Source organism: Eptesicus fuscus, chromosome 24 (assembly GCF_027574615.1).
Source record: "Eptesicus fuscus isolate TK198812 chromosome 24, DD_ASM_mEF_20220401, whole genome shotgun sequence".
Lineage (NCBI taxonomy): Eukaryota > Metazoa > Chordata > Mammalia > Chiroptera > Vespertilionidae > Eptesicus > Eptesicus fuscus.
Window position 1 is genome coordinate 15,300,022 of NC_072496.1, and position 25,440 is coordinate 15,325,461.

The 25,440-nt window shown below is 43.2% G+C and overlaps 1 protein-coding gene across 2 annotated transcripts; it reads left to right on the forward strand.

The window, feature by feature from the left end:
- Positions 1-5,405: 5,405 nt before the first annotated feature.
- SCCPDH (saccharopine dehydrogenase (putative)) lies at positions 5,406-24,706 on the forward strand. 2 transcript variants are annotated; one of them, XM_008157991.3, is made up of 12 exons: positions 5,406-5,724; positions 7,384-7,496; positions 9,762-9,842; positions 12,792-12,921; positions 15,467-15,516; positions 18,404-18,534; positions 19,847-19,964; positions 20,699-20,818; positions 20,908-20,964; positions 21,590-21,701; positions 23,114-23,195; positions 24,086-24,706. In XM_008157991.3, the coding sequence occupies exons 1-12, from the start codon at positions 5,535-5,537 to the stop codon at positions 24,189-24,191; spliced, it is 1,290 nt and encodes a 429-aa protein (XP_008156213.2). In that variant the 5' UTR covers positions 5,406-5,534; the 3' UTR covers positions 24,192-24,706. The 2 variants fall into 2 exon arrangements, with proteins under 2 accessions (XP_008156213.2, XP_054568953.1); XM_054712978.1 differs by lacking the exons at positions 12,792-12,921; positions 15,467-15,516.
- Positions 24,707-25,440: the final 734 nt, after the last annotated feature.

Here is a 25,440-nt window from a genome sequence, read left to right on the forward strand (position 1 = left end):
ACAGAAAGGGCATTTTGCTCAGAAGGAGGAATGTGGGCATAAGCACGCAGGCACGGAACCGCATTGTGAGGTGGGGCCCTGCAAGCCTTTGGGTGTAATCTACACTAATAAAAGAGAAATATGCAAATTGACTGTACCTCCATGACACCCACAATCAGGAGTATGCAAATTAACCCAACAAAAATGGTGGGTTAATTTGCATATGCAGGCGCGGAGCGGCCAGGTGGGGCGGGATGCCTGCTATGAGGGGGAGGGCTGGAGGGGGGGGGGCAGAGGGAGCTACAGGAGCAGCCCTCCGGCCAGAGTGGAGAAGACTGAAGGCTCTGGCCCGAGCGAAGGCCTGGGTCCCGGGTGCCAGAGGAAAACCAGTGCCAGCAGCCAGGGGAAGGAAGGCCTATTGCACGAATCTTCATGCACCAGGCCTCTAGTTAAATAATAAAGTATGAGGGCGGAAGGGGGAGGGCAGAGAGCTGGTATTGTATACGGGGCCGGCCAGATCGGGGACACTGGTGCACACCCAATGGGGATACTAACACAGCCTAGACTCCCTTGTCAAGTGAGTAGGAGTCATGCCAGGAAGAAGGCAAGGTTGTGTTGACATTTTTAATGTGCCCGGCACCTGGCTCGGCGCTTGCAAATGCTCCATAAATGGCCTCTGTGTTGAAATACTGTGGCCCTGTCAGAGGAGGGTTCTGGTGGGGGCTAAGGAGACCCACCCACTGTACAGTGTTCGTCCTGCCCTCTCGCTTTTCTCTCTCGCTTTTCTCTCCTGGGACGGTGGGTTCCCCGAGTGTGGTCTTGGACCAGAACGGCAGCATTACCTGGGGCTTGGGTAGAAATGCAGACTCTCCGATCCCGCCCCAAACCCATCGAAACAGAAACTCTGGGGGTGGGCCCCCCAATCTGTGTTTCAGCAACATCACCAGGGGGTCCTGATACAGGATGGAGTTTGAGGAGCATGGTCTATAAGTATGTCCACTTAAGTAGCACCATGCATGCCCACCTGGAGACGATTGTATCTGAATATTGTCTATTGAGTGAGAATCATTAGGCTTTTTGGCACCAGCAAGCAAACGGTTCTGAGATTTGTAATCATGGTTTTATATGATGACTAGTAGCCCCGTGCATGAATTCATGCGCTAGTAGGTCGCTGCTGCCCTCCTGTAGCTCCCCCCGCACCCCTCTCCCCCATGGCTTGCTGCCCTGCCCCGTCCTGTAGCTCTCTGCTGCCCGCTTGTAGTTCGCTGCCCCACCCTCCTGCAGATCCATGATCCAGTCGTCACGGGGTCGGTCGTTACGCCTCACAGCATAATGGATAATTAGCATATTCCTCTCTTATTATATAGGATTGTTAATGAGGACAGGTCCAGTTTTCCCTGTTTGCGGATTTGCCCATCTATCTTTGCAGAACTCTGTTTGCTCATCTTTCCTATTCATGACCAGCACCCCGGGGGGGGGACCCAGATGACAGACCGCACAGCCCTCCTAAGCGACACTGTGGCTGGGGCCTCGTGAGGGTACCCAGGTTTCCAGAGGCTGCTTCCTAGGAAATGTAATTGATTTGGTTCAAACATGCTCCCTTTGAGTGAAACCAACTATGTTAGTCAGGGTTCCAGAGAACCAGAACCAATAGGGTCTGGGGGGGGGGGGGTGGGGGAGAGAGAGAGAGAGGAGAGAGAGAGAAAAAGAGAGAGAGAGCATCTGCAGGGCGGGCCAGGAGGCTGGAGACTCAGGGAAGAGTGGATGCTGCGGTCTTGAGCCCAAAGGCAGTCTGGAGACAGATCCCCTCCCCCAGGACTTCAGCCTTTTCTCCTAAGGCCTTCAACTGATTAGGTGAGGCTCACCCACATGCTGGAGGGAAATTTGCTTTACTTAAACTCTGCTGGGTTAAATATTTTCCAGAAAGTAATTTCAGCCCTAGGCGGTTTGGCTCAGTGGGTAGAGCATTGGCCTGTGGATTGAAAGGCTCCGGGTTCGATTCCGGTCAAGTGCACATGCCCTGGTTGCGGGCTCAGTCCCCAGTGTGGGGCATGCAGGAGGCAGCCGATCCATGATTCTCTTTCATCATTGATGTTTCTATCTCTCTCTCTCCCTCTCCCTTCCTCTCTGAAATCAATAAAAACATATTTAAAAAAATAAAAAGGCACAGAAAAATCTAGGGATTTTTCTAGAATTAAAAATACGTTGGATTTACAAAAAATTAGTTTTTCACAGAAACTTCAACCGTGTATTTGGCCAAATCTGGATACCATGGCCTTGCCAGCTGACATGTAAAGTTAGCCACACACCAGCCAACTACGGGGAGACGGAGGTTTCCCATACCGGTTTCTCCACTCTGACAATGCCGTGTTTACTTGCGTTGTCATGCAGCCAGGAACATGTTCTGGTTCAGAGATATGCAGCCTGATTAGCTCCCGATGAGCCTGACTTCTTCTCCCCACTGGCTGAAACCACAGTCTGGACACTTCCAATGAAGACACTAAATGTGTGGGTCTACCAACGCCTCCTCACTCTTCGTCTTGCTAAGCATTAGCCAGGCTCGGGGGGTCCAGGTGATTCTCAGCTGAGGTGATTTTGCTCCCATTCCTGCCCCGGGGACAATTTCAATTGTCACGAGGGTGGGGGGGAGGGGTGTGGAGGGAAAAGAGGGCAGGGCGCTGCTATTTGCATCTAGTGGGCAAATATCCTCCAATTCAGGACAGCCTCCGCAAAACAGACAATTTTCTGGGCCTAAGTGTCAATGGTGCCAAGTCCGAGAAACCCTGATATAGACTTAAGGTAAGGTGACCAGACGTCCCACTTTTGGCGGGACAGTCCTGATTTTTAACAATTTGTCCCGCGTCCCGCGGCATTTTAAAAAAGTCCTGATTTTTTGAAAGAATGCACCACAAGCTAGGGAACGGCGGGAGAACGGGAAGGGAATATACGGTTTTTGGCAGCCATGTGGCTATTTAGCCAGGATATGAGTTTTAGATTATTTTTGTTAATTTTATAATGTTAAACTTTAATAATAACAAATAATTGTTGAGAACTGATTATCGAGAACTGCTTATCAAAGTTCGCATTGTTGATCAGTTGTTAGAATTCGACCACCATTGTTTGGAATTAATCTACTAAAAAAAATTCACTCAAATGAGAAATATGCCAAATAACAAAATAATACTATACATAATTTATTTTATTTATTATATTTGTAAATTGTACTTAAGTTGAAATTTAAAAAAATATATTACAATACTATTTTTGCATTCTATGAAAATTTTTGTTGCTCCATATAGACCAAATTTTTAATCAAGAACCCGCCCCCCCCCCCCCCGCCCGGTCAATGGTGTCCCGCTTTACCAATGTTAAAATCTGGTCACCTTAACTTAAGGGCAAAGTAGAAACTTAATAAGCAACGTGAAGAGCTGGAGCTCTAACCTCCTTAATTATTGTATTTGCATATACATTTCTCTCTCCAAACACATGATATCAATATATGCCCGTTTAAGGGTTATTCTGAATCTGAGCAAATTTTGTTGTTTGACAAGTTCCCAAACTAAGCAAGAATAAAATGTCTCTGCACCTACTGTTTGAAGAGTCAGCTGGAAGGAAGTGGCAGAGAGAGAGAGAGAGAGAGAGAGAGAGAGAGAGAGAGAGAGAGAGAGAGACACCCCATTTCTGTTGAGCAGAAGACAAGCACAAACACATGATTGTGACACCACTTCTTGCTTCATCACATTGCTTGGCTTGGGCCATCATTTTGTTTGACTCCAACTCTCGGCTTACTCAACACCAGACCTTCAGAGCTGAGCAAGGCTGAGAAAACCCCCACGGCCAGCCGGTCTTGCGTTAAATCTAAGATCGCTCCTCTCAGGAGGGAGGGCACGTCGTTCCCTGGACCATCATCATCCTCCCACCCTCCTAACTGACCCCTTCATTCTTGACTCTATTTCCTCAAGCCTCACGCTGGCATGGACGCGTGGCTTTCTACTTCACTACAGGAAGTTACACAATCAGGAGAGAGCTTGTCCAAGTTCTCACGGCTACACCTAGGCGTCTGCCTGCGCTGATGCCCAAATGCTCTGACTTCTCCCTAATGTCACGGACACGCTGTTCAGGATCCATGTGTGCACTGTCCACCCTTTTACTTAAGGATATCCCCCAGCACTTTCCCTTTTTCTCCCTAATCATCAATTTCTCTCTCTCTCTCCCTCTCCCCCTCCCTCCTGGATAATTTGCATCAGTACACAAGCACCAAAACAAACAAATTTCTCCTGATGTCCTTTCTTCTTCCGACTTTTTTGCCCTCTTTCTCCTTTTCCCCTTTATACTAAAACTGCTTGAGCTCACCCTATATGATGTTGGCTTCCTCTATTTTACAGAAACTGCCTTGTGAAGGTCCCCCAGAACCACCACGTTGAGGCACGATGCGCAGAGACTGGGTATGGGGAGATGGGCCCGTGTTTGAGTATTTTGCAGCATGCATTGTGCTAAGACCACGTGTTGTAAAATTTTGTAGCACAGGAGGGAATTTCTGACTTGTATCAGCTGCTTTCCGTGTCAAAAGGAACTTATGACTCCCCATTAGGTCTTCCCCTCACATTAGCCATAACTGCCATCCCATTCCCCAGGGCAGATCATGCCCACACCCGCTGTCCGCCTAATGGATCCCAGGCTGCATTTGGAGGACTTGCTGCACCGCCATTCATTTTACATTGCAGCGCCAATGGCAGGATACTTCCGGGAATGATTTCCCCACGAAGCTTCCACATGAACAACGGGGTCCCCGACCTTGAAGAGGGGTCTCCGAGGGGTCTGAGCACGGGGCTTGCTGCACTGCGCCGCCGCAGTCAGGCCTGAGACGCTCCGTGGAGACCCCGCACCCAGACGTCACTTGTCCAACGTGCTTCCTAACCAAAACGGTGTCTCGGTGTGGGCAGTCCCCGGCAATCATCAGGTTTTCTCCAACTCTTTTTAAAGAGATATATATATATATTGATTTATTTCAGAGAGGAAGGGAGAGGGAGGGAGAGAGAAACATCCAGGAGAGAGAATCCATGATCCGCTGCCCCCTGCAGGCCCCACGCTGGGGATGGAGCCCGCAAACCCAGGCACGTGCCCCGACCAGAATCGAAGCGTGACCTCCCCGCCCACAGGTCGATGCTGGGGGGGGCACAAACTCTTTTCTTTGCGCACCCCCTCCTGCAACAAACATAACGGGCTGCTGACGAGGCCGCCGCCTCCGGTGCGGCCCCCCCGGCGGTCTGAGCAGAGCGGGGCCACCGACGGGACCCGACAGAGGAAGGGCCGCTGTCCGCTCCTGCCAGCCCTGGAAGCTGATTGGTGGGGAAGGGTGGGAGGGGCGGGGCCTCTGCGCGGCGGGGGCGTGGCCTCTGCGCGGCGGCGCGCGAGGGGCGTCGGGAGCGCGGCGCGCAGGCGGCGGCGGCGGCGCCCGGGGAGGCGGTTGCTGCGCGCGGGACTCGGGTCGCTGCGTGAGGCGCAGGCGCCGGGGACTCAGCCCGCCTCGGGCCGCGGCTCGCTGGGCGCTCGTCATGGCGACCAGGCAGAGGCCTTTCCACCTGGTGGTGTTCGGTGCCTCTGGCTTCACCGGCCAGTTCGTGACCGAGGAGGTGGCCCGGGAGCAGATGGACCCGGAGGGGAGCTCCCGCCTGGCCTGGGCCGTGGCGGGCCGCTCCCGGGAGAAGCTGCAGCGAGTGCTGGAGCGGGCGGCCCAGAAACTGGGTAAAGGGGGCGGGCGACGCGGCCGGCGACCCCCTGCCCCCGGCCCCGGGCTCCCGCCGCCGGCGGGGGCGTTGTCCTCCGCGCCCGGGGGCTCCGGCCCCGCGGGGGCTCCGCGATGCGCCAGCGGCGGCGGCGGCTTCGTTCTACGCCCCGCGTTGGAAGCAGCCGGTTTCTTCCCACCTTTCGAATTGTTCCTTCGGTTTGGGGAGCCCCCCCTGGCGGAGGGGTCAGGAGCTTGAGTTTCTTCTTTTCCGCTCCGTCCACCCTGGAGCAGGAGGCCCGGGGTTCGGTTCCCTCCAGGTCGTCCTCCTCCCGGGGGTCGGAGGTGGGAGAGGAAGCCGGACTTTCGCTGGTGACGCGGTTGTGGCTTTTGTTTGTTTGTTTTGCTCTTAAGATCCTCCCGTTCCCACGCCTCCCACGCCGCCCGGAGCGTGTCCTTTGGGCATCCACCCGCGTCTGTGCTGCGAGGTCTTCCCTCCAGGCCCTGCCCTGAGGCCGGGGGTGCAGACGGGGGAGAGGGACGGGCCCCCACACCCGCCAGGCCCGAGGTGGGGGAGGCATTGATTTAGGACTCGGGGTGGGCTTTCAATTAGGCTTCTTCCACCCTGTCTCCCCTTACGCAGACTCACAGGCCCTGTGAGAGTTTCTTCTGCTCAGTTTTCATCCCGCTTTTATGTGTGTGATGGATGTCAGAGAGAGGAAGGGAGAGGGAGAGAACCATCAATGGTGAGAGAGAATCATCCATCGGCTGCCTCCTGCCCCCCCCCCCACCCCGGAGCCCACAAATGGGGCACATGCCCACACGGAACTGGACCCTGACCTCCCGGTTCGTGGTCCATGCTCCACCACTGAGCCACCCCATCTCACTTCCGCCTCGTCCCACACGGAGCCCTGGCCGTGGTGGGAATGTAGCCTGGGGCTCGTGGTCACTTACAGGAGACACCAGCCTGCCACTCGCCCACAGCTCTTCCTGCCGCCGCCACCAAACAGAGGAGCCTGCCCGGTTGGGCGTGGACCGTCATCATTGATGTTTCTCTCCCTCTCCCTTCCTCTCTGAAACCAATAAAAAAAAAAAATAGTGGTGGAGAAATTTTTGTTATAATAAATTCTTGGCAGAGAGGATGTCAGAACAATCTCTATTCAGTTATATGGACGATGGTAAAATTGTCGTTTTACTCAAGATTGTCATTTACACGTTACTTGTGTTAGATTTGTGTGTTTTTTTAAGGTTAGTCATGTATTTAGTCACCGTTAGCATTAACTCCATTTTTCTCATAGCCTTTTTAAAAATATAGATTTTATTGATTTTTTTTACAGAGAGGAAGGGAGAGGGATAGAGAGTTAGAAACATGGATGAGAGAGAAACATTGATCAGCTGCCTCCTGCATACCTCCTTCTGGGGATGTGCCCGCAACCAAGGTACATGCCCTTGACCGGAATCGAACCTGGGACCTTTCAGTCCACAGGCTGATGCTCTATCCACTGAGCCAAACCGGTTAGGGCTCTCATAGCCTTTTTAAAATTATTATTACCTGGCTAAAAACAGCTTTATCTGAGTTAGCTTTCAGGATTTTGCTGTCAGTGATTCCTATAAAAAGAAGATCTGGGAGGTCTAATACTGTATGGGATTCACTTAAAGTGATTTATTTCTTATTTCAGGAAGACCGACACTCCCGTCTGAAGTTGGGATAATAATTTGTGATATCAGTAATCCAGCCTCACTGGATGAAATGGCCAAACAGGCAACAATTGTCCTCAACTGTGTAGGACCAGTAAGTAATCGGCCCTCCTTTGTATTAGAACAAAGAACCGATTCACCTCCTGCAGAATCTGCTGCTTTGTGTTCCAGGGGATCGGGAGGGCGGGGCCAGAAGAGTTGTTGGGGCCTTCACCCTTTATGGGGAGTTTTCACTTCTTGTGGTCAGCAAACAGGACCAAAATCTCCTGAGACGGGTCAGACCTCTGTGAAACCATACTCATGGAATGTGTGCTGGGTTGTTTTGTTTGTTGATTATTTACAGCTATAATTGGCAATCGTTTTTCCCCTCCCTTTACTGTATGCTCCTTTAAGTAAAAAATGTTGGAGCATGTTCTCCTAATATACTTTTTATTTATTACAAATTATTTTTCTGCATTACTATACAAATATATTTGTTAAAAACATGTATAAAAATAGAGATTGAAAAAGACTCATGCATTTGTTCAGTATTTATTGAATGCTTTTTATACAGGAGTGGGCAAAAGTAGGTTTACAAATTAACAATGCAAGGGTAAACTCTATGTTTAATGTACTCACAACTATAAACCTGCTATTGCCTACTCCTGAATGTAAATGCGTTAGTCAAGGCACCTGCAACATAATGGCGAGCAAAACAGAACCTCTCATAGAGCTTGCCATCCAGTGGGAGAGACAGGAAAATAAGGTTATAATAGTAGGTAGTTGGTAGATGCTTTGAAGAATAATAAAGCTGAGTAAGGAGATAAAGAGATGGTCACATCAGTGTCTGTGGGTGGTCAGGGAAGAGCTGGGTAAGGAGTTGGCATTGGCCTGGAGACCTGAGAAGTGAGGAAGTTAAACCCTGTGAGTGTTGGAGGGAAGGGCGTCCGAGCAAGCCAAGCACAGGGTCGGAGTGTTAGAGGCAGCCGAGTTCAGAGTACATTTTGAGAGAGGAATCACCAGCTTTTGCTCTTGTACTAACTGGAGGTGAAAGAAGCACCTGGCACATGGAAGGTGAGTGTTGGGGACCTCGGCTGATCTGAGGAAGCCATCACAGTTAACAAAATACTGGAACACCACGCACCTAGAAAATGGTTGATAATTTAAAAAATGAAAGCAGGAAGGTTTGTTGTCACATAAAAATGTACCTAAGTTGTTGTTTATTTAGGTTTATCTCATTCTTAACTACCTTAGGTTCTCTGGTCCTTTGCTTGAATTATTATATACACCTTCAGCCACGCCTTTGCCCTTTCCTCCCCAGTGCCCTGGAAAAAACCCAGTCCTGGTATTCGGATCTCTGCTTACTCTTTACCTGAGTCACCCAGCATGGCTGGGAAAAAATGCATCTCCATGCCAACTGGTCCCCTTGAAATATGTGACCTAAACCTCAGCACCTCCTGCGATTCTGCCCATTCCTAGGCTGGCATTCTTTCTCCTACTCTTTGAAGCGCTGTTTTTTGTTTTTTTTGTTTTGTTTTTTGTTAATCCACACCCAAGGATATTTTTCCATTGATTCTTAGAGAGAGTGGAAGAAAGTGGGAGGGACAGAGAGAGAAACATCAATGTGAGAGAGACACATCGATTGGTTGCCTCCCACAGGCTGGCGATTGAGCCTGCACCTGAAGTACCTGCCCTCGACTGGAATCGAACCCAGGACCTTTCAGTCTGAGGGCCTGATGCTCTATCCATTGAGCCAAATCTGCTGGGGCCGAAGCAGCAGTTTTACAACTTTTTCCTCACGCTTTTAGCATCCTATCGCTTTTTCCTCACTGTTATCTGGTGATTTTAAAAACTATTTTGTTGAATTTATTGGGGTGACATTGCTTAATAAAATCATGTGTTTTAAGTGTACAATTCTATAATACATCATCTGTGTATTTTATTGTGTTCACCACCTAAAGTCAAGCCTCCTTCCATCACCATTTATTTCCCCCGTTACCCTCTTCTGCCTCTTCCACCCTCCCTTTCCCGATGTTAATCACCATATTGTCTGTGTCTGTGAATTTGGAGGTTTGTTGTTGATTCTTACTATGAAAGTGGAAGGTGTCAGAACAGGTGAAGTTCAGTGTTGATAGCATGGCAATGAGGGTCCTTCCTGATATGGCTCAAGTGTTTCTAGACTCATCCCTTACATTCCCCCTGACTACCCTGCACTTAGGTATCCTGAAGAGCCCCTTGCTTACACCTTGGTGTATCTTTAGGCTACTTTATTAATACTTGATTTCTTAATAACCAAGACTGTACTTCAAACAGAATGGTATTTCATTCACTTACGTTTCCTAAGTAAGAGTAAATCGTTGTTTTTTTTCTATTCCCCCAGTATCGATTTTATGGAGAACCGGTAGTAAAAGCATGTGTTGAAAATGGAACTAGCTGCATTGACATCTCTGGAGAACCTCAGGTCTGTAAACTGAGAAAAACCACACCAGAATTAATAGCCTAATTTTCTGTTAAAGTGGGAAATATTTAATGCCATTTTGCAGACATTCTAGAAGGGGGTGACTCCTCCTTGGTGTTTAGAGAGGGTACTCCATTGCCGCTCCCAGGAGGCGTGGTGGTGAGGTTTTAGCTTAGTTTGCTGGGAACTTTTCCTTCCCTACAATCTGAATTAATTAAAACAGTGTGCTCTGAGTAATTCTTGGAATCTTATTTTGGTATCTTTCATTATAAATTCCCTTTTTAAAATCCTATACCTTTACAACATTACAGGGAAAAAAAAAGTAAAATCCCCTCAATGTAAAAAGTTTAAATGTCATATTCATTGAATGCTTGCCACATGCCAGACAATGTGCTAAATAAACATCATATGTAACTTTTTACCATTCCTAGAAAGTAAGTATCATCTTTTTCCCTGTTTTATAGATGAGAAAATTGAACCTTAAAAAGGTTAAGTAACTTGTTCAGAGTCATGCAACTAGTAAGTAGAAAAACTAGAACTTGAATTGAGGTTTGCCTGACTGCAGGTAGTGATGTGCTCATAGCACTAAACTACTTTAAAACTGTAACTCCTTTAAAACTGTAACCTCTAGTCTACTGATTACTACCATCAGAGATAATTGATTGTTAATATATATTGGAAAATACCAGGAAAGTATAAATTACCAAAGTTTATTCATGAATAGGTAGGAAACATGAATGAAACAAAACCAATTCCGTTATTATTATTTTTTTTAGTTTTTATTGATTTCAGAGAGGGAGAGGGAGAAAGAGATAGAAACATCAGTGATGAGAGAGAATCATTGATTGGCTGCCTCCTGCATGCCCCCTACTGGAGATCGAGCCCGAAACCCAGGCATTTGCCCTTGACCGGAATCAAACCCGGGACCCTTCAGTCTGCAGGCCAATGCTCTATCCACTGAGCCAAACCAGCTGGGACTCCTATATTATTTAAAATATTCCAGAGCAGAGAAAATGGTGAAAAACTTACCTTATAAGCTACCATAAAAGTAATATAAAAATCTAGTAAAGATCTCTTAAGTCATAATACAAATTCAGATAAACCAATTAAAATGGGCAAAAGGCCCTAACCGGTTTGGCTCAGTGGATAGAGCGTCGGCCTGCGGACTCAAGGGTCCCAGGTTCAATTCCGGCCAAGGGCATGTACCTTGGTTGAGGGCACATACCCAGTAGGGAGTGTGCAGGAGGCAGCTGATTGATGTTTCTCTCTCGTCAATGTTTTAACTCTCTATCCCTATCCCTTCCTCTCTGTAAAAATTAATAAAATATATTTAAAATAAATAATAAAATAAAATGGGCAAAAGGATGAGAAGAGACAAATATGTGCAGAAGAATTCCAAATAGCGTAGCTCAGTGGTTGAGCATCGATATGAACCAGGAGGTCCTGGTTCAATTCCTGGATGGAGCACATGCCTGGGTTGCAGGCTCCGATCCCCAGTAGGGGTCGTGCAGGAGGCAGCAGATCCATGATTCTCATCATTGATGTTTCTCTCTCCTCCCTTTCTCTCTCTCTGAAATCAATAAAAACATATATTTTTAAAAATTCCAAATTTATTTATGTAGCTACTCTGCCCTCGGGGGAATTATGGGGGTATAATTCCTCGCTCCTAAGTGTGGGCCTCGCGTAGTCACTTCCTTTCGAAGAGTACAGTATGGAAAGGAGGGGGGAAAGTGAATAACATTACAGTGGAAAAACCTGAAAAACACTTTCTCAGCCAGGTATTAAAGGTCAACATCAACAGTGATAAACTGGTGATAGTGTGTACTTTTGATATGGTGTCATGACATGGCACCCTATACCCCCAAAGTCTTCCTTTCAAAAACCTATAACTCCAGCCTCGTCATGAGAAAAACTTGCAATAAATTCCAATAGAGGGGCATTCTACAAAGTACCTGATCGATACTCCTCAAAACTGTCCAGTTCATACAAAACAAGGAGAGTCTGTCACAGTGAAAAGGAGCTTAAGTGGGCTTGACAGTAAATGTAATACTGTATCCTGGCTGGAGTCCTGTAACAGAAAAACAACTTTAGGTAAAAACTAAAGAATCTGAATAAAGTGTGGACTTTGGCTAATGATAATGTATCAATTTTGCTTTATTAATTGTAACAAATAATGTAAAAGATGTACTGATAGGAGAAACTGGGTAGGTGGTACTTGGGAACTCTACTTAAGATTTCTGTAAATCTAAAATTGTTCTAAAAAAATTTTATTTTATTTATTTTTAAAATATATTTTTATTAATTTCAGAGAAGAAGGGAGAGGGAGAGAGAAATAGAAACATCAACAATGGGAGAGAATCCTTGATCGGCTGCCTCCTGCATACCCCCCTGCTGGGGATCGAGCCACAACCTGGGCATGTGCCCTTGACTGGAATCAAACCCGGGACCTTTCAGTCCGCAGGCCGACGCTCTATTCACTGAGCTACACCAGCCAGAGCTCAAGTAATTTTTAAAAATAGGCAAAGGGTTTGAATAGACATTGTTTCCTTCTCACATTCCCTCCTCTCCTGCCACTCTATTTTTCTATTATATGTATGCATGCATAGATACAGATCTGTAATGACGTTCATCTCGGTTATTGGTTTGGCATAACTTTTTTTGCTTTGTTTATATTTTTTCTGTGTTAATAGTTATTTTTATAAGAGGTATTACTTTTGCATTTACAAGTCATTCTGAAAAACTAATAGTGTCAGTAGTCAGATCAGCATCTGCACATGTGGTAAATGTTTGCTAAATAAATGAAAAACGTGTTGACAGTTAATATTTCTCCACAGAGTCATACTGGTTAGCATTTTCTAAGGTTAGTTCTTTTGTCTTTAAAGGTAATCACTTACTACTGGTCAAGATGTTTCTATATAGCTCTGACTCAGATCTTTTGTCCTGAATTTTTAGTTTCTGGAACTAATGTATTGGAAGTATCATGAGAAAGCTGCAGAAAAAGGGGTTTATATCATTGGAAGCAGTGGCTTTGACTCCATTCCAGCAGATATGGGAGTAATATATACCAGCAGTAAAATTAATGGTAATTATTAATCAATTCACAGTAGTTGACTTTAACAGTAGAAAGCCTTCATGTTTGCAATTAATGATGAATTAAAATCTTGTTGATTGAGAAAAGAAACATCTATAAATGGGTAATGTTAAAACACATGCTTTGTTTTTAATATAGCTATGCTTATTATAAAACTAGAGGCCCAGCGCATGAAATCGTGCACCCGTAGCTCACCTCTTCTTGCTGCTGCTCATTACCCCACCACCGCGAGCCACAAGCTGCTCTGCCCCACACACTCACTGCCGCAGGGAGCCACGAGTAGCCCTGCCCGCCGCCCGCCGCCATGAGCTGCTGCTCTCGGGGTGCGGGGGGAGGGACCAAGAGGTGGTTAATGCACCTCATGGCGACTGCTTAAGCGGTCATTCCGGTCGTTGTGCTTATGGTCCCTGGCCTTGTATTATATAGGATGCTATTGACACTATTGGTTTTTTTGAGATGTGCATAGTAGTGTAAGTGTTCTAAAGTGAAGAATTACCATTGTCTCATTCCCTTATGGTTACAGCTGTAAAATTTCTAGGGGAAAAAATTGGGAGCCATTATAAATTCAAATTTGCTTTATGAATTAACACATTTTAAATTATATTTATATAGATATTATAGTCAAAGGTTTTAAGTTTTTAACCAACAAAGCTAGGAAGCATTGAACAAAGTTTTTGATATCTTTTTCACCCCATTTATAAACTAGAGGCAATAATTTAAGAATAGAAAACATCATCAATAGTTTGGTAAAACAAGGAAATTACTAACATCATGCATATTTTGAAAGTATTCATTTAGAAAATGACCTAAAAAGAGAATCCCAGTACCACACAAACTGTTCTAGAGCTGAGAAAGATGGAAAGTGTTCCAGTTTATATTTAAAAGTTAACTCTGAAACCAAAGCCCAACAAAGATAGCACACATTAAAAAAAAAAAGAAAAGCTAGTCAGTCTTGCTTGTGAAAGAGGTTATAAAAAGAAAATGCTAAAATTTTAATAAATATCGAGTGACGTTTTAGAAGAATATATCAAGGTAAAGATTTATTAGGAAGTTACGTAATTATCACATCAGAATATCAGAGGTGAAAGCTATCCGTCCATCTCAATAACTTATTTGAAAGTTCATGTCATGTGCTGATTACAGTTTTAGAAATTGAAGAATAGAATAATTTCTTAATAAATGTCAGAGAGCAATAGCCAACATCATACTTAATGATGCAACATTGGAACCATACCCAATAAAAAGAAAAAACATGAATTGGCCATCTTTAAAATATTTAGTCTTTCAATCCATAGACCAGGTATGTCTCTTTAAGTCTGTAAAGTTTAGACGTTTTCTTCATGATAATCCTACATATATCTTATTGAGGTTATTCCCAAATATTTAAAAGTTTTTAATACTTTAAATAGGTATTTTTCTTTTTTTTTTTTTTTTAAGGGAGAACTAATACTTTAAACTGTTTAAAAAACTTTTTTTCAGATACTAAAACCTAGGAGTCAGAATTTTAACAATTATCCTAGCTGATTTTTTATGCAAGGGGGTCCACATTTTATGGCATACAGCGTTAGTGATCCATGTTCTTTCTTAAGAGGAGTTGGATTACAGAGCCACATATTCAGGCTACATTCTCCTAACAGCCCTTCCAATCATCTCTGCTGTTATACACCCTAATGATCTGTCCCTGGTTTTTGTCAGAGGTCAGACTACTGACATTTATGGGGCTATAGTTCTCTCCTGCTGTAGCATCATCGTTGATGACATGGTTCATTATTTTTCCCAGTGTCAACTTTTCTGAGTACCATGTTTTAATTTTTTCTTGGAATTAAACCTAGGAACACTGTCTCTTATGAAATTGATATTTTATTTTTATCAGATTTTGAGATACAGCCCTATGTTTTTCTTTTGTCTAACTGCTCTGGAGAATTTCAAAGATTAATTAAATACTTGATCACTATGCCTATATATTAGTTCTCATGGTTAATATAATTGATTTTTCCCCTTTTTCCTGGTTTTGGTTTTCTATTTTTACTTTATACTTATTATATTTTTATTCCATTTGAAACGTCTTACTGCAATATTTTACAAGTCACCACAAAGGCCATTTTGATAGGTTTTCTGTACATTAATTGTATGTCCCTATTAATAAGTATTCTTAAAAGCTGTCATATTGGAAAACCAAATAATTCCCATAGATGTACTTTTCAGAACTATGTCCTGCTGGCCCTCCAGGATGAGTGAGCTGAATTGTTGCCTTATTGGGAGATTTTTAGCGTTGGTTTGAATACCAACAAATACTTTGTCAGTACTCACAGATAGAGTTTATGCTAAACTACTCTTTGACAATTTACCTGGTTCAGCTGCCTTTTAACTCTGTTTACAAAAACATAATAAAACTGTTACCAGTATTGATTTTCTGACTATATCAGCTGTAGGCTAAGTAAAAGCTGTCCCTGAATGAAAAGGAATCATTCATTGTTACTGTCCTGGCAAATAGATTTTATTTGATTTACATTGACCATTTTCCTACTCTTTGTAGGTAGTTTGACTGCGGTGGAAAGTTTCCTGACTATAAATTCAGGACCTGAGGTTAGTTTTCCTGTTTGTCAAGTGCTTTCTAAGTTAATACTAAAAACATTTTGGAAATGATACATGCTTCTTAAGAAAATATTTAAATTAATTAAATTATACATATATTTGTACTTTTTAGTGTATGAAAGTCCCTTTAATTTAAAAAAAAAATAAAGATACTAGATTGCTGAGCATTCCTTTGACCTAAGAATAGAATTTATTTTTAAAACAACTGCACAATTTGTTATATTAGAATGAATTCCCATGATCCTAACTGAAGTTTCTATGGTTGTTCTGCAATAAATGTTATCAGCCAAGGCAGTTACACCTTAGTGCAGAGTCGGTGCGTTTTATTATGTGCCTAACTGGGCACATAGGTGCTTTTGTGGCCAAATAAGGAATGTATGATAGAAATACATTTACAGTCTATTTGGAAACATAAGATGGTTGTCTTTCTGTTTGTGATAGTACTTTATTGTCAGTGGTGTCTGACATGAGGCTTCCTAAGTATTTGTTCATTCAGCCCTGGCCATGTGGCTCAGTTGGTTAGATACACCAAGGTTGCAGGCTTTTATATATATAGACTATGGGCCCGCTGACTGCGCCGAGCAATCAGAGCCAGCGCTTGGCACCGCCAGCGGGTGCGAGTGCCGGGCGCGGGAGCAAAGAATTTTCAGTAACCACCAGATGCTCGCCCCAATGACTGCGGCCAGCGCCCCACCTTGGTCTGGCGCCCCTGCTCACCTGTTCCACCATCCCGCTGTGGCCGATGCCTGCCATGTTCCACGCTCTGCTGCCTATTGCCAACACCCGCTATGTTCCGCGTGTGCCCCCTGGTGGTCAGTGCATGTCATAGCAACCTGTTCAGTTCTGCAGTTCAGTCTATTTGCATGTTAGCCTTTTATTATATAGGATACTGATGGGCACTTGGGCTGTTTCCAAATCTTAGCTATTGTAAATAACACTGCTGTGAACATAGGGGTGCATATATTCTTTCTGATTGGTGTTTTAGGGCTTTAGGATATATTCTCAGAAGCAGGATTGATGGCTCAAATGGAAGTTCCACTTTTTATTATTTGAGGAAACTTCATACTGTTTTCCATAATGGTTACACCAGTCTGCATTCCCACCAGCAGTGTACTAGGCTTCCTTTTTCTCCACATCCTCGCCAGCATATGTCATCTGTTGAGTTGTTGATAGTAGCCATTCTGACAGGTATGAGATGATTTTTTTTTGTGGTTTTAATTTGCATTTCTCTGATGATTAGTGACTTTGGACATTTTTTCATATGTCTCTTGGCCATTTGTATGTCCTCTTTGGAGAATTGTCTATTCAGGTCTTTTGCCCATTTTTTAATTGGATTGTTTGTCTTCCCTTTGTTGAGTTTTATGAGTGCTTCCTATTTTTTTTATGTTAACCTCTTATCAGCTGTGCTGTTGGCAAATATGTTCTCCCATACAGTGGGTTCCCTTTTCATTTTGATGGTGGTTTTTCTTGCTGTGCAAAAGCATTTTATTTTGATGTAGTCTCATTTGTTTATTTTCTCCTTAGTTTCCTTTGACCTAGGAGATGTATTGGCAATAATTCTGCTTCATGAGATGTCTGAGATTTTACTGCCTATGTTTTCCTTTAAGATTTTATGGTTTCATGCCTTACATTTAAGTCTTCTTTCCATTTTGAATTTATTCTTGTGTATTGTATAAGTTGGTGGTCCAGTTTCATCTTTTTGCATGTGTCTGTCCAGTTTTCCCAACACCATTTGTTGAAGAGGCTGTCTTTACCCCATTGTATGTTCTGGCCTCCTTTGTCAAATATTATTTGACCGTAATGGTGTGGGTCAATTTCTGCGGTCTCTATTCTGATCCATTGGCCTATACGCCTGTTCTTGTGCCAGTACCAGGCTGTTTTGGTTATAATGGCTTTGTGGTATAGTTTGATATCTGGTATTTTGATTCTTTGCCTTTCATTGTTATCAAAGCTAATATATTAAAAACCTGACTCTTCTGATGGTGTTATTGTCTCTCTTATACTGCTTATTAGCAATCAACAGTATCTTCACATCTTCCTTACTGATATTCCTCTTTCAAAGTCTTGTGACAAAGTTGGTTTTGAATGTTTCTAAACAACATATAAGGCAGGACATAATACAATTATGTACAACCAAAATTACAAATTAAGTCTGAAATATTTACATAATAGAGAATTAAAAGGCCCACCTAGATGTTAGGTAAAGAAGGGTCAGCACTGGGACAGTGAGTCCCAGGATTACTTCTTCACCTGTGCTCTCCTTTCTGCCACTCATTTCTTCTGTTTTTAATAATTTAAAAAAAAATTTTAAATTGATTTTAGAGAGGAAGGGAGAGGGAGAGAGAGATAGAAACATCAATGATGAGAGAGAAATCATTGATCTGCTGCCTCCTGCATGCCCTCTACTGGGGGATTGAGCCCACAACCCAGGCATGTGCCCTGACTGGGAATCGAACCATTACCTCCTGGTTCATAGGTCGACACCCAACCACTGAGCCACATTGGCCAGGCTATATGTTGAAATTTTAAGGAATCAACATAAGGATATGGATTAGAGAGGCTAATTTTGAAGGAATATGGTCAATTGAGTGAAAATTATGAAGTGAAATACAATGGCTTATTGAAAAGAGCATAAATAATGGGAGAAGGGAAGAAGAAAGGGCATTTGTTGGTGTAAATATTGAATGTGACCAAAATAATGAGTGTTATTACTGCCTAGCCGGTCATGAAAATTCATCTCAAAATTATCAAATAATGGATTATGCCTTGCATAAATAGAGGTGAACTGTTCTTTGTGCCAATTATAACTTATTTGGTTTTACATTTTAATAATTATTTCTTAAGACATGTTTCTTTAACTCTTTAATTATTTTATTAGGGGTTGTGCATTCATGATGGTACCTGGAAGTCAGCAGTTTATGGTTTTGGAAATCAGAATCAATTGAAAAAACTACGAACTCAGTCAAATCTGAAACCTGTCCCAATTGTTGGTGCAAAATTAAAAAGAAGGTATATTAGTTCAAAAATCTATTTTTTAGTATATCTAGTCTATTTTGTGTTGATCTGGCTATTAATACAGTATGCTACTAAGAAAAGCTTGGAGACTAGTTTGTAGTAAGTCCAGAATTGTTCTCAAAGATAAATAAAATATAATTAACCCTTTGCACTCGCTTGCTTTTTTCTCGATTCCTTTATTCTACTCGGGATTTAATTTTTTAAATACCCCAGATTTTACAAAGCACGGCAGTAGAATAAAAAACTGGAGTTTCTTTTCATACAAACTTATTTATTTGGATTTTTTTATATTTCAAATTATTGATACAGTCTAAGAGTAATTTTAATCTCGACATCCGAGTGCAAAAGATTAATACCTTGCCCTAAACTTAAGTACGTCATCTACATATATAAAAGCCTAATATGCAAAGTGTCCCCTCGGGAGTTTGACCAACCGGGAGTTCGATTGCTTGCTATGATGTGTGCTGACCACCATGGGGCAGCACGGAATGGAGGGAAGCCCCAGCCCGCAGCAGGTAGCTGGGGAAGGGAGTCCCTGGCCAGCAGCTGGCAGGTGTGAGGGACCCTACCTGTGCATGAATTTCATGCACTGGGCCTCTACTATATAATAACACATTTGGCCCTGGCCAGGTTGCTCACAGTGGTTAGAGCGTCAGCCCTTGGACTAAGGATGGCAGGTTTGATTCCTGTGTTGCAGGTTCAATCCCTGGGGGCGCATGTAGGAGGCAACCAATCAATGTTCCTCTCTCTCCCCCCCCGCCTCCTCCTTCCCTTCCAGCCTCTAAAAACCAATGGGAAAAATATCGTGAGGATTCATTAATAAATAAATAAAATAATACATTTATACCCTTGGGAAAATTTTTTTGACTTTTCAGTATTGATATCCAAATTAAACATCAATTAAATTTTATAGAGTAAAACTATCAACTTAAAGTGTGATAATCGTATGTAGCTTAATCAATCAACATGTGAATAGCATTTATTTGTAAGAACTCTAACCTCAGAGTTTGGCTGTTGAAATGAGTGTTCTTTTTATCATTGTCCTGTGAGATTAATGGGGTGAGACACAGTTAAACTACACGTATTAAGTGCCCACGGTGTGAAGAAGACTCCTTGTTCACTGGTCTCATGTTTGGGTGCAGGTGTAGAGAATAAAGGACAAATACTGAAATACTAATTAAGAGCAGCTCTGCCACCTTCATTGTTATTACTGCCTCGAGAAAGTTAAAATGTGTATTCAGAAACGTGCCCGCTAAAGTGGTGGTCACTGCCGCTGGAGAAAACGCAGCATGTGTGTGTCTTGCAGGTGGCCCGTCTCTTACTGCAGAGAGCTCAACAGTTACTCCATTCCTTTCCTGGGAGCGGATGTGTCTGTTGTGAAGCGAACTCAGCGTTACTTGCATGAAAATTTCGAGCAATTACCTGTAAGTGTACATGATTTATTTTTTAATGAAGAGCATTCTATGTTTGTTATAGTTTCCCTACAGTTTAATCAGGATTTTTATGTCTATAAAGCCAAAAAAGAAATAGCTGGAGAATGTGTGTTTCGTTTCTGGAAGTTTAGAGTCAGTAGTGTAGAGCATTTTGCATGTTATGGGGTGGTAGTAGCCTCCCTGCATAGTTCACATCTGGCCTGCTGAATACTTTAATGGAACACAACAGCAGCACAGGAAATCCTGGTTCATAAACGTGACAGTCAGCAGCTGGAACCTCTTTCTGTGCAGCTCTCTTCTTCCCTCCTTGCTGCCTCTGAGTATCACCCTACTCCTTTTTTTGAGGGAAGCACCCCATTGCTCCACCTGCTGAGACTTGAAGAGGCCACGATCTCGGGTTAAAAGATCGGAGTGTTTTCTTATAGAAGAGGTGCTAAGTGTGCTCTGTGTTCTGTCATGTCCGATTGCTCAGTTCCGTATGTGATTGAACTTTCTGTATATGGATCATGTGGACCTGTGTGTTCAAGAGAGGAAGCTAATTAGTATTCGCAACGATTTCTTTTACAAATACGCTCCCAATGTCTGGTTTCTGAACCAGCTTTCAGAACGTAACATAGTCATAAAGCGGAAACCGCTTTTGTTCGGTATTTCCGACTGCAGAGCTAGTTGTAAGAGCTGACGTTCCTATAACGAGGGAGTCACGTCTGCCTCACCTTCCCCTCCAGGTTCAGTATGCTGCCTACGTCACTGTGGGGGGCATCACCTCTGTCATGAAGCTGATGTTTGCAGGACTTTTCTTTTTGTTCTTCGTGAAGTTTGGCATTGGAAGGCAGCTTCTCATAAAAGTAAGTGACGTGCTTATGAAATTGGATCCAAAAGTGTTTTCCGTGAGTTTTAAAATATTTCACTGAGGGCTGTTGTTTTCCCCCTTTAGTTTCCATGGCTCTTCTCCTTTGGTTATTTTTCAAAACAAGGTCCAACACAGAAACAGGTAACTCTTTCCTTTGTGTTCAGGTCTCTAAAATATTTTTCTTTCTTCGTTTTTCACTTTTCCTCAGTGCAGTGACAATAACAGCTAAGACTTGATGGAGCACTGGCTATGCATCAGATGCCCTTTACATTGTTCACATAAATTAGATCACTTAATCTTTTCAAACACCTCTGGAAGTGGGTATTATCTCCATTTTTACAACTCTAAGTGGAACAATAATAAATTACTTGCTGGCTGTTTTTGTCTTGGCACCTCAAACAGATACCTAAAACCAGATGATCATATGCTATCAACCTAAAATAAAAAGTACCTGCGGCTTTTGCCCTAAAACTGCCTATTTTAATGGTGCTATCCTGTAGGCCACAACATAAGACTCATCTTTATCTTCTCCTTGTTCCTAGTCATCCCCTGCCCCCCAGCATCACACCAGTCTTCAAAACTTGTATCCTCAAAGAATTAATTTTTGCTCCATGCTTAAAGGATAACAGCATATTCTGGCAGATAGAAAGTTGATGTTTTTATCTATTGAAAATATCTCATATGAAGCAGAATAATAGGTTAGATTGTGCTCAGGGGGAAATTACATATTTCTTAAATAAACATTTGTGTGGTTTCTTTTTCTCAGATTGATGGCGCCTCATTTACAATGACATTTTTTGGTCAAGGATACAGCCATGGCTTTTCTACTGATAATAACAAACCCAATATCAGAGTTTGTACTCAGGTGAAAGGACCAGGTATTTCACATATGACTTAAGGATACTTGGGAATTTTACATTGTGTTAAATATAAGGTGGTATGCTATTCTTTTCAAAACATAATTATTTTAGAAATATATTTGAGTATTACAAATTATTTAAGTATTACTGATAAATGATTCTGTTAAAAGAAGGATTAAAATCATTGGTATAATCCAATTTTATTAGTGTATCTCCCCCTCTGTTTTTCTTTTTCAGGATGATTCAGTAATTCTGCATGGCAGGTTTTAATATTAAAAAGAGAAGGGGCTGGTTGATATCTGTTTGGTCCAAGGCTTCTTTGGACTTTGTAATTACCCTGATATTGTTTATAAAATGGGTGCATACGTGTGCATTTTTCTGGGGAGGGTAAAAACTTTTGTAAGGTTGTTAAAAGTAAGTGTCATCCAAAAGAGTTCTAGAACTTTTTCTGTAAATTTTAGATAACTATACAGATAGTTCCACTTATGAATTATAGTATAATTGTAAGTTTAGTTACTGTCATCCCTGATAGGTTACAAAAGGTTCGTTTTGCAGTTTTAATCAAGCAAGATGGAAAGATAGCTTTGTATCTTGCCCTTTTTTCAAATTCCCATCTGGGTTACTAAGGTAAGTTGACTGTTTTTATTATCTGACAGGAGTGTAAACACTAATGCCCCAGCTGCTTACAGTGACTTCTTGAAGTGAGACTTCTCTTAAAGTTACTCAGGGTTTGTTTTTTAAGAAATTGAGTCCTTTTTTAAGTGAAGTGTAGTGTGTTAATAGAGAAACAAGAAATCCTAGGATCATTGGCTTTGATTATTGTCAAGAGGCAGTGCAGTGTAGTGGGTAAGAGCTACCTGAGTGCACTTCTGGCTCAGCCACTGCCTATCTTGGTGAGTTTGGACTAGTCACTTAGACTGTCTATGCCTCAGTTTCCTCATTTGTAAAATGGGGATAAAAATAGTGCTAACCTGCCCTAACCGGTTTGGCTCAGTGGATAGAGCGTTGGCCTGCGGACTCAAGGGTCCCAGGTTCGATTCCGGTCAAGGGCATGTACCTTGGTTGCAGGCACATCCCCAGTAGCAAGTGTGCAGGAGGCAGTTTCTCTCTCATCGATGTTTCTAACTCTCTATCCCTCTCTCTTCCTCTCTGTAAAAAATCAATAAAATATATATTTTTAAAAATAGTGCTATCCTTAGCACTATTGCTAAGGAGAATTAAATGAGTTTAGTAAATTTAAAGCACTTAATACAGTTCCTAACACTTCGTTAAATACTATATAAGTGTTATTATTTTTGTTATTAAGTGAACAAAGTGTTTATTGAGATAATTCTGTATACCTAGAGTTAGATCTAAAACCTATTTGATTTTTGGGTGTTTTGAATGCATATTTTATGAAAACTTTTTCTTTGTTCAACTGTTTTCTGCAGAGGCTGGCTATATAGCTACCCCCATAGCCATGGTCCAGGCAGCCATGACCCTTCTAAATGATGTCTCTAACCTTCCTAGCGTGTAAGTGTGGTTTTCTCCTTATTTGAGGATCGATTTTTCATGTTGTGTTTTAGCTTATTTTGATTTGATTTCAGGTGTTGGGTCTGCACATGAGTATTTACAGTGCCTTTGATGCAGAGATAGAGGTAAATTAAAACTGGGAGGAGGAAAATTCCTATGGGCCTCTGGAAACAAAGCAGAGGTCATGGAGAGGAGACAGACGTTTGAGAGCCGTGTAAGGCGGCTTCAGTTCCGGGCGCGCTGACACCAGCGTGATTGATTCCTGGCGTCCTGGCGAGATGATAATCAAGGGGACTGCCTCCTGGAGCATTTAGCTGACACCTAAAAGTAGGCCAGCTTCACAGGAACATAGGCCCTCGGCTCAGAAGTAAATAAGTTTGACCTGAAACCTGTTATGTTACATCATAAACAGAAAAATTATATAAAGTGAAACCTAATTAAATTTTTTCAAATACTTGTATACGCTTTGAATATATTTAGCATTTCCATTTGGCCATTACATTTCAAGAAACTTTTTCGTTCGGTTTCAGCCCTCTTTATGCTTTATTAATCATTGCTTACCTAAATGTATTCCACTCAGGTCTCTATTTATCCTCCTGGTGGGAGGGCGGTTCCCGGTGGGTGGCCCTGGGTGTGCCCGAGCACAGTGTTGGGGAACAGGCAGTAGTGGCTGCCTCAGCGCAGTGCTGGGCACCAGCTTCCTCCCGAGTAACAGCTGCTTGCTCATTGGCTGGGTTTAGGAACGAACCCACAGGAGCCCAGAGCCCAGGACAGGTGTTCGGGAGCTGTGCAGTGATTGGATCGCCAGCCCTCAGCACTCACTCCCCTCGCCCCGCAGAGGGAAGGCTGGAGACGGCTTAGTGCATGTTTGTCTCATTATTGTCTTCCAGGGGCGGGGTCTTCACGCCTGGAGCCGCCTTCTCCAGAACAAAGTTGATTGACAGACTCAACAAACGAGGCATTGAATTCAGTGTCATTAGCAGCTCTGAAGTCTAAACAGTTGAAGATTTTTCCAAAGTCATAAAGCGCATGAATTAACAGCTTTTTTATTTGATATTTGAAATTCTTCTGTAAGCCTGTCTGGCTCTATGTGGAAAAGATTACCAGATCTAAAGTATGTACACATTAAAAGCAGGAATTCTACTAGCTTACCCTAAATTTCAAATCTTAGCTGATTTTGTGATTTTATTAGAGAGAACTAATATTTGACTGACTTTTTCATTGAAGAATTCATGGTCAATTTTTATAAGTGGCAGATCAGAGGGTGGGTGGTGTCTTTATCTGTGTTGCTAACAGATCCCTTAATGAGGCACCCAGGCTGGTCACGGCCTCACTGCTGATTTCCTTGCCATGATATTGAGTGGGTCTTACTTTCCAATGAGTTTCTCTACGCATGTGTGGGCCTTTGCCAAGTGAAACTGTACTTTTGTTATTTTAGCTTAGTTTTCACCCATCTACACAGATTGATTTTGGACTTACCCAAGTTGCATAATAAAGGATTGTCAATTGAATGGTGGTTTTGTGTTTGGTATTTGGGTAGTGGTAGAAACCTGCTTCCCACGTACAGCCTTTCCCATAAGCCCCTGGGCCCTGGTATTCAACAGACATCACCAGCCTGGACCCCCACCCCCAGCAGTGTCATCCTATTTGGTTCCCTAGCTTTCTGTCTTGGAGAGCAAGAGTTGGGGTTGTCACCTGTTTCCGTCTTCCTGGTTTCTTATGCAAATCGATCTAACCTCTCCCCAACAGGCCTGCATGTTAAGGTAGCAGGTCATGTGATTAGGAATGCAGTCCCTAAGTCAAGCCCCTGCTTACTCACAGCGGCCTGAACACGCCTCAGGGGTGTAACCTTTAAAGCCTCAGAAGGGGGGAAATAATAGTGCCGGATCCAGAATGATGGTGAGAATTAAATGAGCTGTTAGGTGTTTAGCACTTAGATAAATGCCTAGGCACAGAGTAAGCGCGCTGTCTCGGGAGGGTTCCTTACAGCCTCTCCCAGACCACTAAGTGCCTGTCGGTCCTCCACTGAGACCCCTCGGTGAGTTCTTTGTGGAATCAAGGTTGCTTGGAGAGCCTGGCTGGTGCGGCTGCGTTGGTTGGAGCGTCGTCCCATACACCAAAAGGTGGCGGGTTTGATTTCTGTGTGGGAAGCAGCAGATGGATGTTTCTCTCTCACATCAGTATTTCTCCCTCCCCCACCCCCTTCCTCTCTCTGGAATCAATTAAAAAAAAAGGTTGCTTCCAG